General features: G+C 41.5%; 2 protein-coding genes across 2 annotated transcripts; both read right to left on the reverse strand.

Moving 5' to 3' along the window:
- Positions 1–334: 334 nt before the first annotated feature.
- On the reverse strand, positions 335–12010 carry LOC136426605 (uncharacterized). The gene is made up of 2 exons (XM_066415284.1): positions 11748–12010; positions 335–1976 (listed from the first exon to the last, which is right to left on the reverse strand). Exon 2 carries the CDS (start codon positions 1862–1864, stop codon positions 1106–1108), a length of 759 nt encoding a protein of 252 aa, XP_066271381.1. The 5' UTR covers positions 1865–1976; positions 11748–12010; the 3' UTR covers positions 335–1105.
- A 3840-nt stretch (positions 12011–15850) lies between these two features.
- Positions 15851–19945, reverse strand: LOC136426610 (peptidyl-prolyl cis-trans isomerase B-like). The gene is made up of 6 exons (XM_066415288.1): positions 19655–19945; positions 18766–18891; positions 18085–18178; positions 17499–17634; positions 16656–16704; positions 15851–16497 (listed from the first exon to the last, which is right to left on the reverse strand). The coding sequence occupies exons 1-6, from the start codon at positions 19790–19792 to the stop codon at positions 16360–16362; spliced, it is 681 nt and encodes a 226-aa protein (XP_066271385.1). The 5' UTR covers positions 19793–19945; the 3' UTR covers positions 15851–16359.
- Between the last annotated feature and the right edge of the window lie 234 nt (positions 19946–20179).

The raw sequence follows: 20179 nt of genomic DNA on the forward strand, positions 1-20179 counted from the left end.
TTTGTAATATATTGGCAATCATAAGACACACTACCTGTTCATATGAATATGTCAACAGATGTATCTTCTAGAATATGATCATAGTATTAGGTCAAACCAATGTATGTGTTATGGGAAGTATAAGCTCATGACAATCACACGAATCAATGCGTTTTTCCGTTAGTGTGGCATGTGGAAACACATTACCATTTCCTATTATATCGGCAATAACGTACAGTTCATTTCGTGCCGTAAACATCACTCTTTTACTGTATACTAGGAAACAACAATTTAACAACAACAGCAACAAACCGAATTTACGGAAGTTAACTACTCAAGGCGTAACGTTAGTTCCTAATTTTCTGTAATGATAAATCAGGTCCCATAAAGTGGAGAGTGCTACTTGAGCTCTTGACAAAATATCACATTATGCTCTCCAAGGCATTGAACTACATATATGTAGCGTCTAAATTTCTCCAAACATTCTGTTGCTTTGCCAGATCTGGTATGTCTTGTAAATGTTAGACCGTGCCTTTAAATATGCACTGGAGACTTATTTCACATTTCATTGAATAGCCCAGTACTCAATTCGATTACAAGCTTAATCTCTCAGAATACCATTCGAATCCAAGCTAATCAATTCTGATTAAAAACTTCAAGGATAGACTGTCGGTGGCATGGCGTGATACCGGTATACCGTCAAGGAGACATTAAGACAGAGCGGTGATACATGATAACTTTCAAAGATCCGAGCTGATTAATTGATAAACAGAACTTAGAACATTGACCATGGTGAAACCCTAATTCAAATCGGCATTGGCTATGGTTAAACAGTCCAATTCCAGAATGACAGTCTCTGCCACATAGTTCACATTTGTAAGCTGACTAGTACTCATGATCAGTTTTGACCTGGTATAGCTCAAATAAGCACTAATTGTCTAGTGCACAACAGACAGACGCCCCTTCCTACAGCGCGGGAAATTACAGCTTTGACCTTGACCTGGTCTGCAGTCTGAAGATCGATTTATCACTTTGCGCGTCCCTGGCGGCCTAGCCGCGACATCCGGGAATTTCTCGTCTTGCTCTGAGTTGCCCATGTGTTTCACAACAACGTTAAATTTACAACCTATCGCTGTCCCTTTGGCTCACGCACAAACTCAACGTCGTAGTCGTACTCAGTCTCATCCACGGACACGTCAGGGGCGGCTGGAGCAATCACGTTGGTGGTGACGCTGCTATGCTTGCGCCGAGGATTGTGGGTAATTTTTCGGGCCAACGCCGCCATCTTGGATTCGAGTTCCACCTGTCTGACCGCTATGGTGGACAGTTCTGTCTGGTATCGGTTCATTTTGCTGCGCTCGTTGTCCAGCTCCATCTCCACGTAGCCGATGCTTTCTTCGAGATGCTCCATGTAGTTCCTCAAGTGCCGCCGTTTTCCTTGACCTTTGTTACCTCCCATCTGAGCCGACAGGTTGGCGACCTCTGACCTCAAGAAGTGGTTTTGGTCGAGCACGAGTGACATGTTGGTTTCGAGGCGGGAAACTCTAGCGGAAAGTCTGGCCACTGCTGACCACGACCCGCTCACCTTCGTCTTCTTCGTATTCTTTGCGTCTGTTTTTACCTTGTTGGGGTCACTTTTATCAACCCATTTTCCTTCTTTGCGTTTCGTTGCGATCTCCACCTCAACGTCCTTGACCGCAGATTTGACCTCGTCCCAGAAGACTTTCAGGGTTGTTACCTTCCCACCGCCCTCGTCACCCGAAACGCAGTTCGCACACGCCTCGCTATGCCTGTGCCTCGTTGTTGTAGGGTCCGAGAAGACAGAGGCGATTAAGCACAAACTAACAAGGAGCATACAGCTTGCGAAGTGTCTCTCAAAGGCCATGGCCGATGCTTCACTAACCTATAAAGGTTTTTTCTTGGGAAATCCACGCACACCAATCTTTACTCAATGCTCCGTAGACAGTCAGTCAGCCCACCAATACTCAGTTGCACTCCTGCAATCAACGATATGTACAATTAGTAAGAAAATGCACCAAAAAGTAGAAGGTTGTGGAATCATTTTGCTTCAATAATATCACCTTTTATAAACAACAAAAACCTTGCTCTATTAACATAATAAATCCTCTGCCTTGGTAGTTGATTGATGCATACTCACGTTGCAAATTTGTTCTAACAAACAAAGAAGTGCACCGAATTTTTGACTGTCTTACTGCAGTCTTCCGCAGAATTCAAGTGACCAAACAACCGGAACTTGCGGACACGTGACGTTAGCATTCAGTCATATGTGCAAGGAAGTTTATATCGCCCGCCGTCTCTGTTGAGTGATGGCTGGTGTGCCCTAGCCTGTTTGGACAATGTCAAAGTACACCGAACAAGACTACTTCGTTAGAGGGTCAAGGAGACAATAATCATCACTCAACAGGGACGGCGGCCGTTATAAACTTCCTTGCACTTATGACTAATTGTTTAAGACACATATCCGGTTGTTCGGTCATCTGAATTCTGAGAAAAGCTAAATGCTTTGCTCGCATGCAGAATACAGAATGCGAGATCAAAGACAATTTTCCTGCCCAAACTTTCCATTGAAATACAAAATGCGAAATCAAAGATGTAATTTTTCTCTGCTTGTGGCGACATTGATAAAATACACTCGACTTGTTGAGAAAGCTCAAGTCAGGTGTGATGACTCTGTTGAAGAAAATTGTCAACGTGTAGGTTTACCTTAGATAACCCAAAGACGGGTGCCAGAAATTATTATTCTGTGGTGTTTGGATTTCGTGAAGTTAGCTCGGGTCAGCAGTTGTAATGATTTTATCAGATATTGGAATGGGCGAATTTCCCCAGTGGACTCAGTGCTACTCCCGAAGGATTCCTTTAAAAGGAACACTCAAATCAAAACGACAACCTTCATCGGAGATCGAAAGAATCACTAGTGAAGTCCATGATCAGGTTGACAATTCAACTTGTTCAGTGGGAGCCATTTAATCTATCGATCGAAAACCAAACGTTTGTCCTGAAATATGATTAGAAACTTTTTGATGTGTCTTTAACGGTTATGATGTTTTGCCTAGAACCCAGAGGTCCTGGGTTCGGATCCAGTGACATGCCATCGATGCTGTGCCCTTGGGAAAGGCACTTAATTAACAGGTGTAAGAATGGCAGAACCCGTACTTGATTTCGGTTGGGGAGGTAAAAGCCAGTGGAAGAAGAGGGTTGGGCTCCACTTTCCAATACCGTGCCATAGTAGATAACAACCTATTAAGACCTCAAAAAGTCTTTAACTTTACCATAATGTATATTATCAAAGAAGCAAAGGCTTTTAAACAGACTTCAATTCCATGAGAACGCCTCTGATAACTAGCCTCCGTTGCAGACCTTTCCACTAGCGTTTTACTAGCGATTATTTTTTCAATTTTTTTTTTTTGGGGGGGGCGTATCTGCTTGAGCCCCCGTATCTGCTTGGGATCGTGGTAATCGATTAGGCCCTCCCCCCCCAAAAAAATTGAAAAAAATCGCTAGTAAAACACTAGTTGGAAGGCCTGCAACTGAGGCCATCTGATAACCCCCATTGGACTCCCAAGGTGTTCGAGTGGGCTACGATAAAGTAGTGTCGACAATCCTTCGACACTTCGTCCAACCACGACGAAAAACGTCTTCACTACTTCCCCAAGCGGAACTAACTGTGAACACTCAAGGTGTAAGCAGACGGTTAAGTTACGTTGGCAAATTTAAGGGAATGTATCAACAAACAGCCGAGTCGTCGTGTGGCGTGTTTCGGGGGGTATAAATAAACACCTGTCCGCCTCACACGACTGTGTCAGGTCTGTCAGTCTGGCTGATGTCTTAAATAAACCACAGTTTGACGCGAGAAGCCACTTCTTGAACTAAAACAGTGGCTACATGTCAATTTTGTCCTTGACAGTGGCACTGATCTTGAGTTTTCCCTATCAATTGAGGAATCATTGGTAAGCTAAGAACACATGAGGGTGGGTGGCCCTGTGTGCCTCAAGTGCTGTTTCAAACTTATTGGTGCGAAGCGTAGCCTCCACCAGGCCCTCCTACGGGCGTATGAATCGTAGAATTCGGCAGAAAAAAGAATATTTAGCCAGGTAGAGTCAGTCCATGGTTAAGATCACATTTCGTCCTTGTAGGAGCCTGAAAATGAAACCTTGGCAAATGTTCTCCCTATAGTCGGCGTAGTTAGTCTGGTAGAGACTATGCAAAGCGTAACTCAGTGTATAATGGTCAAATCCTACAGAGCCGCGTATCAATGCCCATGGATTAAAAGAGAAAACGTTTAAGTGTTTATATGATACCGTATTGAATGGACATTCTTCTCAATGCCGTCTATTGTACGCACATAACCTTTTCTCGGTTGAGACGCAATTACCACCTGTACATATTGTTTAGGCACCGAGACAACGGAACCAAAAGAGAACATTTTCTGTAAATACAGCAGCTCTTGAGAACACAATGGCAGACTTGAGGCGCGACCATTCCCACACCTGAGCAAGTATTTCCGCAGGTGTTTCCATATCAAGAACCTAGAAAGCATAGCTATTAAGGTCGCATGCCAGGTACGACCTATAACAACAGTTTACACTTGCTGAACGCCTTAGAAAAAGTAAGACACTTAAAACTAAGTTAAAAGTTTCCCAGTGTGTTTAGTAAACAAGTTCCTTGTAAAAACCTATTCAACTTGATAAACAAACGGCTGAAAGGGAAGGAGGTAATTACTAAAAGCATGATGAGTGAAATGTGGACAATTAGCAACATTTTTTTCAAACGTTAGAATCGATGGATGCCAGCCTCGCTACATATCAGGCGACGCAATGCTTAAAGGAAGCCCAAGCAATATTAGGGTCCGAAAAGTCTCGAAACTTTTAACTTGACCATTATACACTGATCATGAGTTTCGCTTAGCATAGTCTCTGACGGACGAACTATGCTGGCTATAGGTAAGATATTTGCCAGGGTTTCATTTACAGACTACTACGCGGACAAAATGTGATCTTTACCGTGGACTGACTCTACTGGCTAATTATTCCTTTTTCTGACGAATTCTAGGAGGGCCTGGTAGAGGCTAATGTGTTACCATTTCTGTGCAATGATCGTTCCATTGTAGCATGGTTGTCCCGTCATTTATATACAACCCCGGTCCCACTGCGGAAAGATGTACCGTTTTGCTAACACAACACGACAAATAAGACGCTAAAATATCATTTCGCCTCTATCAAGAGTACATTTGTGGTTGTCCTAATCTCCAAGCAGATGTTAAAAGGCAAATTGTAACATTATCTAACTCTCCGTTTTTGTGAGTCACGCTATAAAACGCTACGGTTTGACATGCCTACATTTGCTCGGAGATCGTATTTCTCCAGAAAGGTATAACTGAATACCCATCTACACCTCACACCTGATGACCATGGCGATATGAAATGACAGATCTGACCTTTCTTCCTATGAGTTGACCTTCACCTATAGCCTCCACTGTGTCCTGTCCCGGTCAGCAGAGATGCTCGCTGCAGGAACTACGTGGGTAAAATTGAAATTTTCTGGAACGGCTGTGCAATATGTCAGCTTGAAACAATCTCGATAGTGCTTTATCAAAATTTTGAAATACTGTAATTTTTCTTTATCTTCACGGTAGCAAAATTTCACAGTGTAAGGAACATGGATATTTTCACTGAACGCTAACTTCACGGTGGTAGCAAGTGATATACAGAACGGATGTGTTTACAAATCATAAATGATAACAGGTTTTTCAAGGTCATGATAAGTTCACGGTACAGAGATGACCGTGAAAACAGTGAACATAAAGTTACAGTGAAGAAACAAGAATTACAGTATGTAGTGTGCATTAAGCTCGGTGAGGTTCACTTCCAGCTTTTAAATGCCCCTTTGAAGTCCATATATATATAACAGATTATACACGTCATTTTCATGCAGACTGATATATTATATCGGACTGTTATTAAAGTAAACTGCAGTGTATTAAATCAGATATTTGGTGGGAAACCATCACCACACATTCACCTTTGAAGTCCAGAAATGTCTACAAATTATACACGGCATTTTCATGCAGACTGATATATTATATTGGACTGTTATGAGCGTAGACTGTATTAAATCAAACATTTGGCGGGACGCCAGAGGTTGCTCGACTGCTTTTGAAGAACAAATTTTATCTTCCTCACTTTGCGTTACAGCTCTCATGTGACGTGCACGGGGCCAGCTGGCATGGCTTTCAAATCACTTCATATCAATTACAGTTCTGTTTTAAAGTTTTGCTGTAAGTATTTGGAAAGCGTAACATTTAAAAGTTAACTTGAAAGATTTGTAGCTTGCAGTTTTTAGTTTCTTCAGTTTATGATTTTTACTGAGGATTTGGGTTTCACTACAAATCATGACCATAACCAAGCCTTGGACGAAATACTACAATTCAATGTTCAATGTTTAGATCTGTTTTTAAGTTTTGCTGTCCGTATATGGAAATCATTAATCTTAACAATCAATAAACTTGGAAGGTTTGTAGTTTTGTTTCATCAGTTAACGATGTTTGTTAAGTAAACAGAATTAACCATAAAACGTGACTGTATCAAGCCTTCGAAGAAATACAATTCGATGTTTCAGATTTGCTTTCAAGTTTTGTTGCAAGTATTTGGAAAGGACAAATTTTGACAGTAAATTTGACAGATCTGCAGTTTGTAGCTTCATTTCGAGTTCGGTAAACGATGTTTGTTAAGGTTTGGATTTCATAAGAAATCTTGACCTTAATACCAAGCCTTGGAAGACATACAATTCGATGTTAAAGGCTAGTTTTTAAGTTTTTAAGGGCAAAATTTAACAGTAATCTTGAAAGATTTGTAATCAAAGTTTTGCTTCATTCTTTAAATATATTTTTGTAAGGATAACGGTTTCGGGATATACGTGACTTTAACGAACCATTAACAGAATACAATGCAACAATAGAATACAATTAAACCTTCAAAGACGTCCAACGTTTGCATGAAGGATAGTTTCATACTTAAGTGCAGCGGTATCATAACATCATGCTTTTTACAATTCAACCGTACAATAAACACTAAACCTTAAAAGATGAACTTTTCATGGAAGGATCTTTGAAGTGTAGCAGTAGCATAACATACGTTATAGTTCATACCATAGAGGCACATCCGTTTTGAGAGTAGTGTTGGCGATCACAAGGTCAAGCCATAAGTGCGAGTGGTACGTGTTAGAGTGGGGCTTACGGAGGATCAAGGGAGAGGCTTAGGTTTGACAAGTGCAAGGCTTAGGCTTGACAGCTTGCTACCTCCATGAAAAATGGAGGTATTGTTTTTAGCGTGTCTGTCTATTTGCGTTTACGGATATTAGTAGCCAACATAACTTAGGAACCTCTAGATTGATTGTAATGATATTTAGTATGTGGGTAGATGCAAGGCTTAGGCTTGACAGCTCGTTACCTCCGTGAAGAATGAAGGTATTGGATTTTGCGTGTCTGTCTGTCTACATGTGTTTCAGGATATTTGTGACCAACATAGGTTAAGAACCTCTGGATGAATGGTGATGATATTTAGTATGCGGGGTGATGCAAGGCTTAGGCTTGACAACTTTTTACCTCCATGAAAAATGAAGGTATTGTTTTTGGGGTGTATGTCTATCTGTGTTTGTGTTTCCAGATATTTGTGACCAGCATAGCTCAAGAACCTCAGGATGGATTGTAATTATATTTGGTATGTAGGTAGGTTTTGGAAAGACAAAGGTCAATGTCGATTTTGGGCCCCTTTGTTCGATCTGAACTTAAACCAGCCGCAAACGCTTGCCTGTGAAGTTGGTTTGATACCCCGAACTGCGATGTGGCAACAGGGATTTTGTATTCTATTTTTTAAAGTCATGAAGTACATGGAATATGCAAATGTACATATCTTTTTTTAGGTATCGGCAATTCGCGTAATATTTTCTTGCCAATATTAACGGCACACTGTATAGCTTTTACAATTTCAAGCTTTCTAAACATTTTGCTGATGCAATATCATTCCCACTTTGCTACATTTTTCTTAAGCTTAAAAGCACAAAAGCTATTTTTATAGCTAGTCTCGCAGCTAAAGCAGAGGTGTTAAAACGTGTACTTGTCGGCAACCTTAACTAGTATTAGGCGTGGCCACGGCTTACGTTCAAAATTTCAGCCAAGCTCACCGGGTCGCCCCTACTCTACTTCATCATATTCTCCACAACACGTTCGTACGGACTAAAAAAACAATAACACATTTACTAGCGTGACCTCACAACTACAATCACATATCTATCGACACGCAGATGTCAGCATAACAAGTCGTTTGATGGATTTAATTTCCGCGATAGTGTGAACTAATCAAAACAAGGCCAGAGGTCCGCGCCATTTCAAATCGTTCCCGATGTTTGTGTTTCCAGTAGGGGAGATGGGAGACACCTGCTGGAAGGGTTTAAACTGGTGTCCCCTCTTCTACTGAAATCGGAGCCTAGATATGCTGGGAAAATAAGATACTATTGAATAAGTATCTGAAATGATATGAACGCAGAGACCAGAGATATTGTGAAAATAATACGATGAAATAGGAATATGAAATGATAAAAAATACGATTCATTGTACTATGAAATAAGATACTATGAAAATAAGATACTATGAAATGAGTATCTGAAATGATACGAAATAAGACACATTGTACTATGAAATAAGATACCATGAAATGATGAAATAAGATACTATGATCTCGAGATACTATGAAAATGAGACACTATGAAATAAGTATCTGAAATGATATGAAATAAGACACGACGAAATAAGACAGTGTAAAATAAGATGTTATGGAAATGAATCTAGGTGAATATGCTGTGAGAACAGGGATGAAAAATGGACGAAGTAGATTTTTTCTGCTTCATTGACTATTTGAGCGACCGAAATTGTATTTGTATGACCTGTAACTTTATAGACTGAAGGGTAAAGGGGTATAGGGTATGCACAGAACGTATGTAGGTACATTTACCACCCCTATGGAGAAAGAAAAAAAATTCTGTCAATTTGAAAATGAATGTAAAGTAGATGTGCTTTGAGAACTGAGATGGCAATTATATGACATAAATTGACGAAGTTTTTCCTTGCTTTGATATGATATTGGGGGGAGGGGTATACTCCCTCAGGCACAGAGTAAGCAAGAGCTTTCTTAGAAAAGAGTTTGGGCACACATTTTGAACTTGAGACAGGAAGCCGCTAACATATACGATTCACAAGGTGCCCTGAGTATTTCTTAACAGCTAAATGACAGTCTACCAAAGCCAACATGTCTATCGACACAGAAGAAAATAGAGACGCACCTTTGAACCCAAGACAGGAAGCCACTGACAAGTCGACTTAATTATTTCTTAACATCTACATGCAGAGTTTCTAAACAGTCCACCACACCCAACTCATATATTTACCACCAGGTTATGTAGTCTAACCTCCACCAGGCCTTCCTACGGGGTTGTGGAACAGGTAAATTTCGGCAAAATAGGACGTAGAAGCAGCTTTGGGGCTATGCTATCTGCCATCAAAATAAAAATACTAAACCCCAGGCCGTCCAGAACACGAGATGTCAAAACCGGATATCAAACTCGGAAGTTCCGTTGCAACAGCGTGCAAAGCCGCCAGGGGGCCAAAATCTAATCATTTCCAGTTTCTGTCACAACCTACCAAAACACTAAGATATGACACACGAACACACTGGCACACAGACTCTGCCTAAGATATAATAATTTGGCAAGGTACCGGTATCATTTCCTTCAAATTTCTTTGCAAATGTCATCCCAGCATAAACAGGACTTTACATGGTGGCGAAAACCCCGCATTTAACTGAATCCTTTCTCTACACTAATAGTAGATCTACAATCATATCTTTAAAATTTTCTATAATCCAAAAAAATTATGTCCAATAACCGAGCTAAGGCGGCCGAAGAGCTATAGGTAAAGAGCCACACCTGTCCAAATACACCTGTCCCCAACAGGTGAGGCTTTGACTGACCGCACACCTCTCGAGTTAAGTAAAAGTAAAGGTAAGCGCCTTGAGAACTCACTGTCTATATACACAAGCTGGTCTTTTCGTGCTCGCAGAACCACATTTACACAACAGGACAATGGTTTCACTGTGCTTACCCTCTATTGGTCAGATAATTGGAACAAAACTAAGAATTGGTACAACAAGTGTACAGCTATGGACTAGCCTCTACCAGGCCCCGCGGATGGCTGGAGAAATAGTAGAAAGTGTCCAAATAGGGTGAATAGTATGCTAAGGGAGTCGGCTACGGAGAAATGGTCCAATATGCCATCCACTGGGCCTAGAATGGAATATTGGACCCTCTCTCCGTAGTCGACTCCCTTAGCATACTATTCACTCTATTTGGCCAATTTCTACTATTTTCCCAGCCATCCGCGGGGCCTTGTAGAGGCTAACATTTGACCTAAAGCTAAACTATGTGCCCATTGTCTTCTGTACATCTCTCCAGTATAACAAAATACAATACAGGCCATCCTCTGAAATTATACTTTGTCGAACATCTGAAGTAAACACTCACAGAAATACGGGACTATACTATGTACAAGTGTTACGTTTATGTGTGTTTCTATAGCTTCCATAGTGTAAATATCTACTATAAAAACGTGCAATGTACAAAAGCGACCGAAAGCATCTGCGCTATAAATACGGGATTGATCCGAATGTACAATTGTTACGTTTATATGTGTTTCTATAGCTCCAATAGTGTAAATATCTACCATAAAGAAACGTGCAATGCACAAATATGCGACCGAAAGCTTTTCTGTGTCATTTTCCGGCCATTGTTTTCTCGTCTAGACCCGTGGATAAACAGGACGATACCGTGACTGTTCATGTAGTCACAACCCCCGCTCTGTTCTGTCGTCGCCCGCGGGTGGCACCAACTACGTACACATGTACACAAAGTGCTGTTAACAACTCCTTACCCTAGCCTCCATAGCAGGCTCTTTGGGCCTTTCTTGGGGGGGCTGATAATACACTTTCTGCCGATGACTTCTTTTCGTACTGGGTCGTTAGTGCAGCCAGCCCGTAACCATTAGGGATCATCTAAGGTCCAGTAATGGTTATGGCTGGCTGCACAAACGACCCAGTACAAAAATAAGCCCCAGAGAGCCTGCTATGGAGGCTATCATTACCTCATATGGCACTGGAGGATATGGTTATAAAAAAACACACAGGACAGCTAGGCTGATAAGACCAGTTTTCGCGCAACCGAGGGATTTGAAATCCGGTTTGCCCACGCATGCACTTGCCCAAAAACGTCACTCCGGTCCACCTGCACCGTGAGAATGCCTGAGTTGGGGAGGGGGGAGCTAATAGTGCTTGTACTAATTTGCCACCAATTTGACCGGTTAGAATCCCTTGCACACGCCAAATCAGGAGTATACCCACGTTTCTATACATTTCCTCGGGCAAAGGCTTCAATCTGATACACAAAAACCTTGTTGCGATTAGTCAGGATACCAACCACCACTCTTTACTAACAAGGCGATGAGGTTGATAGTCCAGCCAGGCAAGTACTGAACCTACCTTTTTGCTTCAGTTGAAGACAGCCCCTACCCTACTGCATAACCCGTCGACACGACCGTTTAAGGTCTTTAAGTGCACCCCCTGTCCTCAGTTATGGCACAGATTATACACAAGGAAACCCTCCCCGTCGCCCACCTGGGTCCCTACTGTTAACTCCCAGTACTTACCCGCCAGGAGTCCTCACGATAAAAGGCCTCTTGAGTAGGGGCAAATCTTTCCTCAGAGCACTCCTCCGACGTCCGTCTTCTTACGGACATATAGTGCGGACTGCGGAGAGACAGCCACGGCCAGAGTCTGAACCGTTTATCTGACTAAATGATTGACAGGAGCGTTGTACGACAGTTTGGTTGCGAACGTGACGTTGCGGGTCGGACCTGCAGGTGGCGGGAGAATCTCGTTTCAACAACACGGAGGGTCTGAAAGGGGAAAATGAGGCTACTGTCACGTACCCGGTCACGGTCAGCTAAGTATTACAAACATAACGTGAAATCTGAGTCTACTGCAGCAGAAAGCACAACAAACTATACGAACTTGGTAAAATTCGACCCGACATTATTCTTGATAGAGTATTAGAACATTGTATCTAAAAAGAAAGCGTCACTGTCGCCTTCCATGTGCCAAAATTGTGTGTCAATGCAGCTGTGGAATACTGTAAATGCAGACATGTTCGCGGTGATTTTATGTTCGCGGTTTTCGCGGTAAGCTCTTCACAGCGAACTTAAAACTACCGCGAATTTCCCCCCACCCTACCCCTTGTCTACTTTTGTCTCAAACGCGAATTTAAAACCACCGCGAACACTCCATTTTCTCCCTACCGCGAAATTAAACATACGCGAACTTGAATGCATTTATAGTGTACATTTAGATAACTAGAACTTAGCCACAATCATGTTAAACAAAGGGACGGCCAGTAAAATGCTAGCAAAGTCTCTGCCAATCGTCTGTTATCTGAAATATATACCCTATATACATAAATCAATCGATCGTCTCTTTCCAAAAGTGGCGCCAAGAAGGGAAGACTAGAATCTTATTTCCCAGCGGAAGTGGTCACATTTGTAAATGAGCGCTGTCTAACGGCCTTGTACCATCTGAAGTGAGCGGGAATCAAGATAATGCAGACAATTCTCCCCACTAATGAGACTTGGCAAGCCTGACATCATTATCACAAATGAGGTCGAACACCGAGGCCAAATGTACATTAACGAGAAACACTAGCAAATGTGTACATACGGAAATCACTTGAAAATCTTATCCATTTGCCTTGCAACAACACTCCCTAGAGTTACTTTAAATGCATTTAAGTTCGCGTGGTTTTTATTTCGCGCTAAGGCGAAAATGGAGTGTTTGCCATGGTATCAAGTTTGCGGCAGCGCTATAGTCACATACGGCTACAGTATTGGACAAAAATGTTCGCGGTGGTTTTAAGTTCGCGGTGAAACGGTCATCGCGAAAAGCGCAAACATAAAACCACCGCGAACATTTCTGCATTTACAGTATGTGTAAATCGATTTTTTTTCTTCTTCTCTGGATTCAAAATGTACTCACACCCAGATTTGACCCGAAACAGTGATAACATCTGACCCGTGACAAGTTTCTCATTGATATAGAAATAAAATTACAGTAAATAACAGCAAATGATAATGTTCACAGTAACCTCTGGGAATTGCAAACCCCTTGGGGAACACATATATACACACAGGTGTCCGTAACCATTCAAGGCACGGGAGAAACACAACAATTTACTCAGGTCTGATTAAAGTGCCTTCTACTACATGCAGAGGTTTCAAGCCTGAGCGCCACCCCAACCCCCCCCCCCCCCCCCCTCCTGATATGAGGATAATTGTCCCGTAAAGAAACATCAACAACAATTGAGGGTTGTCATATCAACGATTATATGAATAAAAGTGTCATCTTCTCTCTACGAATAGAGACAAAACTAAAAAGTCGAACATCGGACTTACCCGCTAGACGTTGTGTATTCACGCTAGACGCTGTATATTTGTGCCATGTATATTCTGATCTTCGTTTGTGCCATCTGTTTCGCAAGGGCGTTTTATACATGTAGCTACAATATTCATCTGATAACAGCCTCATTCCAATAGGGCGGCGACCTCGCGATTTGACAGAACGCTCAACAAATTTAGCAGATAAAAAAAAAACGAATCTTTTCACGCTTTTTGAGTTTTGCCGTCTTTTTAGTCATATCTTTACATTTTGCATAATATTCGAATCATTAGGTCAAGGGTTACACAGATCCAATTAGGGCTCGCAGCGAGATCGCAGCGCGACCGCCGTCTAGTGGAGTTGGGGGGTTATCAGATGAATATTGTAGCTACATGTATAAATCGCCCTTGCCACACAGATGGCACAAAGGAAGAATATACACAGCACAAATACACGATCTCACTGGACCCGCGACACGTTGGCGACCTCGCTGCACCGAGACATTTGACAGAGCAAGCGATAAATTTCATAGATTTAAAACAAATCTTTTTACTCCATATGTGTTTTGCTGTCTTTTCAGTCATACCTTTACATATAAATGTTCACATAAATTGCATGATATTCCAATTATGAAGTCAATGGTTAAACGAATTATAGGGTCGCAGCGAAGTCGCGCAGTGCGATCACCGTCTAGTGAAATGGGGCGGGGGGGGGGGGGGTACCGATCTGAAACAATCCCCCGTCTGCTGCCTCATGTTATGATGAATAGCCCCGACCTAATCAAATAGTCTCTGCCGATAGAGAGGCTCTTAGGGTAAATGTAATCATGGTAGCGAACTTCCCGAGGGGAGAGTTGCTTCTGTAATCGAATTTCGTTTCAAGAGTAGAAGCATTGCAGACGACTTGTTGGTGTTCTGTTGTTACAGTGTTTGCGGTGGTTTAAAATTTTATGATCGCGGTTTTCACCGTTTCACCGCGGACGCAAAAATTTTTGTCCAATACTGTGGCAGTATGTGACTATATAGCGCTGCCGCGAACTTAAAACCACCGCAAACACTCCATTTTCACCTTAGCGCGAGATAAAAACCACGCGAAGTTAAATGCATTTACAGTATTCCGGAATCAGAAGGATGGAAAGGAATAGAGAAGTGTGACAAAATCAAATGTTTTAAGTGCTTTAATAATAGAGAAAAGCTACATTAGTCAACAGGGATATTTCTCATTTATTCATTTATTTAGCATAGTAGAATGGACTAACGCATTCATAGTATGCAGAAACGCGAGGCCATGACACTGAGGCCGATGAAACGATGCCGACAGGTGTTCTTTCGCTATGCCTTGATAAGGACCATGCATGTGTAATGATTATAAGCTGTGCAGCGATTTTTGGATCGGATCGGTGCCTATGTGTTGGCGTATGTATGGATGCAAATGTTTGACATGTTTGTGTTTGTGTGTGAGTGAGTGTTTGTTTGTGTGTGTGTGTGTGTGTGTGCGCGCGCGCGAGCGTGCGTATGTTAGTATGTTATTATGTATGTAGTATATAGGTAATGTAGTATGTATTATGTGTGTTTCAGTGTATGCATGTTTGTACATATATATGTATGTTAATGAGTGTATGTGTGTGTTTGTGTGCGTGCGTGTTTTTGCGTGTATGTGTCTAGTGTGTTTCAGTGTATATATGTGTGTACGTATGTATGTATATACATATCAGTGTCTGTGCGTGCCTGCGTGCGTGTATGTGTGTAGTGTGTTTCACTTTATGTATGTATGTATGTACGTATGTATGTTGTTTATCTGCATCGTGTATGTCTGTGTCAGTGTTGTTTGGTGCGTGGCGCGGTGTGTGTATGTACGTGTATGTATGCATATGCGCGTGTGTTTACGTATGCATGTTTCTATGCTTGTGTGCTTTGAAAGAACGCTATGAATGGTTGCCTTGTCTTTGCCCTTGTCAGTGAAGGTCATGTTATCGGTGCAATTTGTGGATGTGTGTTTGTGTGTGTATGTATGTGTGTGTGTGTGTGTGTGTGTGTGTGTGTGTGTGTGTGTGTGTGTGTGTGTGTACATGTGTGTGTGTGTGTGTGTGTGTGTGCGTGTATGTGTGTGTGTGTGTGTGTGTGTGTACATGTGTGTGTGTGTGTGTGTGTGTGTGTGCGTGTATGTGTGTGTGTGTGTGTACATGTGTGTGTGCATGTTTGGGTATATATGTGTCTGTGAGTGTCTGTGCGTGTGTATGTATGTATGTGTGTTTGGGTATGTGTAAATCACGGTACTTGTTGCGTGTAGTTGTCTGTAATTTATGAGTGAGTTGAATAGACGTCTGTATGAGTGAAAATGTGTACATTTATTCGCTGTATGTGTAAACATAACTATTGCAAGTGTACTATATATGTTTCTACATCGTAGATGTACATGTATGTAAATGCAAAACCCTGTAAAATATCCCTGCCGCATCCGATGTATTGAATGAGCTTAAGTGTACTTGTGTGTGTAGACTGTTGACTGTAGAGTGTAGAGTTATGTATATTGTTAGTGTCAATGTGTTTGTTTGCGTTGGTGAAAATGTGCATATATGCGTTGTCAAAGCAGCACAAGTATAACATTGCCTCAATAGAAAGAAGCAAACTTAACAATTACGAGAAACTGGTGACTTAAACCTGACTGTTAAACGCATACTGTTTAGTAAACTAACATTGCAATTGTTTTGATAGAAAGGTTTGACGAAAAGAAACGTAACGATGGTGATTTTAAAAGAGATGCGGAAACAAGATCGACTACTGTGCATGTGGGATACTGTTCTAGCACGGCACGGTGCAGCAGCGCCCTCTTGCGTTACAGCTCCGCCCTGCTCTCGGAGTCCCTGTAGCCGTAGGGGGTGACGTTCTCCACGCCACAGCTGGTGACGCGGACCAGTTTCTCCGGTCTGTCCCACGCGTCCACCTTCACCTCGCCGATCTTCTTCACCACGGACTGTGCGGAGAGCGAGAAATGAAATGAGCTGTGTTGTTAATGGTAGATAATGGTAAGCGAGTCACATAATGGCGGGCCGCGTCCTTCTTTTCCTTTTGTGATTTCTCTGTAGCCATTTTGAAATCAGGTAAAACAAAAATGTAACTTTCTAAACTTACCAATCCTTGCAGAACCTTCCCGAACACTACATAGCGTTTGTCCAGAAACCTGGAAGATGGCAAAACGTACCGTTAGACATAGTTCTTTACAAAGAATAAAAATCAGTTAGCGAGGTATGACTACAATCATGATACCACACGAGGAAAAATGAATAGTCGTGGTCAAGACTGGCAAGATTTTCATGGCAGGTTTTACCAAACTAAAGGTTAATTTTCTCTGTGTCTTTCGCCAAAAATGTATTTACAGTACGCTTGCGTCACTCTCTTACAATAATATTTCACACATACATGTATTCGTCTTGTATACGATTATTTGATTCGTTGTCTTTCCAACAAAATTTAATACAACTATATCTCGTTTTTTCTACTTTCATTAAGTTTCACATCTGATTTAATGTAGGCAACAAACTTAAAATAAAAGGCCAGCAGGCAGACAAAGTAAGAAATAGCTGGATTAAATCATCGAGATAGCAAGGGGAGCGGAATCAAACTCCCAAGTGGTCAAGAAAATGGCTGGGGAGAGAACAGTATGGCGAGCGTTAATAACTTCATAACAAGGCTCTGTTGTTGGCCTAAACGCGTCAGGGTGAGAAGGGTGAGTGAGAACAAACTCCATGTACTCGAGGCTATTCTATTCTAGCCTTACAGTGCGGTCTAATTTACACGTACGTCAGTATTTTACAAAAACACTTCCTATACGTACACGAATATTTCATTGAACACGAATATTCTAAAATTGAATATCTTCTTATTTCTTTACGTTTCTTTCATTAAGTTTCAAATCAGACATAAGGTAAACGACAAACTTCAGTTTCTCGGAGTTATTTTGTTCTAGTCCGTTACCTTGCCGTCTGCAGAGTGATGAAGAACTGTGACTGGTTTGTGTCCGGTCCGTGATTGGCCATGGAAACCCATCCGGGACCTTTGTGACTCAGGAGGAAGTTTTCGTCGGGAAAAACGTCGCCGTAGATACTTGTTCCTGGGAAAAGGTACATACAAACATGACAATGTTTTCTCCTACACATCTTCACACAGTTTACAATAATTTATACTTCTCTCATTTCTTTTGATAACCTTTGACAAAACTAAACGTAAAAAGAAGTAAACGTCATAGCATGCTCAGAACTAAAGATATAAGAACCGGAAGCCCTCCTGCAGTACCAAGAATAGCCGCCAGGGGGCCCAGACTTTGACTTTGACTTTGACTTTCGTCTTCCTTTACGTTAGTTCTCCTACCGGTATACCAAATATCATCACAATCTTTTCGAGGGTTCTTAAAATATGCTGACCACACATGTCCGGACACACGCAAGCACACACGCACACACGCAAAACAATATCTACATTTTCAATGGACATATACTATGAACATAAACAGACGCAACGCTACATATTCCTTTTTATGAGTTAAGTTTCTTGTACTATTTACCTCCCGTTCCGTCCCAGTTAGTGATGTCACCTCCTTGAATCACGTGATCTTTGACGACACGGTGGAAGATGGACCCTTTATAGCTGAAACTTGACTGGAAAATATAATTTTCTATGAAAAACCTTGCGGTCATTTCAAATCTAACTCTTATCTATTATACTTTCATATTAGCAATATGAAATTCTAGGCCATCTTTGTGTCATGATTTACTTTTGTCTATCTATTAATTGACCTGTACTGTAATTCTTGTATTTTTTCACTGTAACTTTATGTTCACTGTTTTCACGGTCACCTCTGTACCGTGAACTTATCTTACCGTAAATCACTTGCTGCCACCGTGAAGTTAAAGTTCAGTGAAAATGTCCATTTTCTTTACACCGTGAAATTTTCCTACCGTGAAGATAAAGTGAATTACAGTATCGTTTCTAGTATTCAAGCAGATGCGTTGTGGAACGTAGCGTAACGCACTACAATATGAAAAAGAAATCCAGTCAGAAAACATTTTGTTAACGTTCTCCTGAAGATCTGTTCATTTTATCAATGATCACCAATGCATGAATGGTACAATTAAAAATATACATTTTCTAATTGTATAGTTTGGTATAACCACTTTTCCTTTGCAACTGGTCAAATTTTTTGTAACGGAACAAAACAAATTTAAATAGACCAGATCTGACTCACGTCTCCCTTCCATTTGCCCTTCATGAGCGCGGCGAAGTTCATGACCGTGGCGGGCACGATGTCTCCGAACAGCCCGATTACAATCCGTCCGATCGGCTCGTCATCGATCTCCACTTCCATCCACGCCTAGGGGAGAACAGACGTGCTTTACTCTTCAGGCTTTTTTCTTAACGAGTTTTGCTCATCACAAGGCCCAAAGGAACCATTTCTGGAACAACATCTCTTCTCTCAAAGCCATAAACATAAAGATTTAGACAAGATCGACTAACTGACTGACTGATCAATAAGAGAAGCAGGGGCTAGGAAGGCTGCTTGTAGGTAGGAGATTTCCTGTCCTATTCAGACCAGTATCGTCTCTGGTCAGAAACGCCTACATTTGAATTCATCATCCGCTATGTCGCCAAACCCTTTATGCATTGCTTGCACTCAAATGGTCACTGGCTATTGCCTTATATAATACTTATTTTTCTTGTCTGTGCTCTAGATACATTGATTGATGGATGATGTTTTATGATAACATTGTATTCTACCAATGAGCTATGGTAGTATCAGCATACGTGTCTTATATCTCCATAATTCTACAGACGAAAATGAAATAGGACATAACCAGATAGTATAAAAAATGTCTGTTGCTTTAATCCAGTAAATAAAAACGCACGACGGAGATTCCTTTGTTTGTGAAGCAAAGTATCAGGTATCATTTTTTTTTCTAACAAGCTGCCGAATGAAACGCTGTCCATACCAGTAGAACATATAATTAGCACAAGTACATATCATTAATTTATGTGCTTCCAAACAGATTATTCGGCTCAAGTCAAGTGGAATAACGACCTTTCAATCAGGGACGAAACACCTGTGTATATATATCAAAGTACAAGTATTCACTCACCTTTTTCGTGACCGTCAGAATGTCCGGTGCCTTTTCGTCCTTGTTCTTCTTGATCTTCTTCGTCGCCGCGTCCGAACCGGGTAAACTAACGACTACCAAACTCAATAAAACAGTCAGGAATAACATCTTCAGTTCCATGGTTGGGGGAAAAACTCTAGCGGTGGCCGCTACGTCGTGTAGTCGTTACAGAAGTGAAAGAAACTTGTGAGGGTAAGGATTTAGAACCTGGGAGGAGAGCGTTCTAGAGATCCAATAGGAGAGGGACACCTCTAACTACAGCCACGTTGCACAGTCGTGGCATCCCGTTTTATACACACGTGGCGACAGTTGGACGCGCTATCTATACCAGCATCTATGCCTTTAGGGCATATAGTCCATAGTTAAAAAGAACTGCTGGCGCAACTCTTGGTAACAGCTGTAACAAAGTGCGACGCCTCAACGTAAAAGGACAGAAGACCGTTTCTTTGTTTTAGGTGACTATTTTCCTAGTAGTAAGCGACTTAAACTGCTATTTGTAAGGTTATA

Source organism: Branchiostoma lanceolatum, chromosome 2, assembly GCF_035083965.1.
Source record: "Branchiostoma lanceolatum isolate klBraLanc5 chromosome 2, klBraLanc5.hap2, whole genome shotgun sequence".
Taxonomy (NCBI): domain Eukaryota; kingdom Metazoa; phylum Chordata; class Leptocardii; order Amphioxiformes; family Branchiostomatidae; genus Branchiostoma; species Branchiostoma lanceolatum.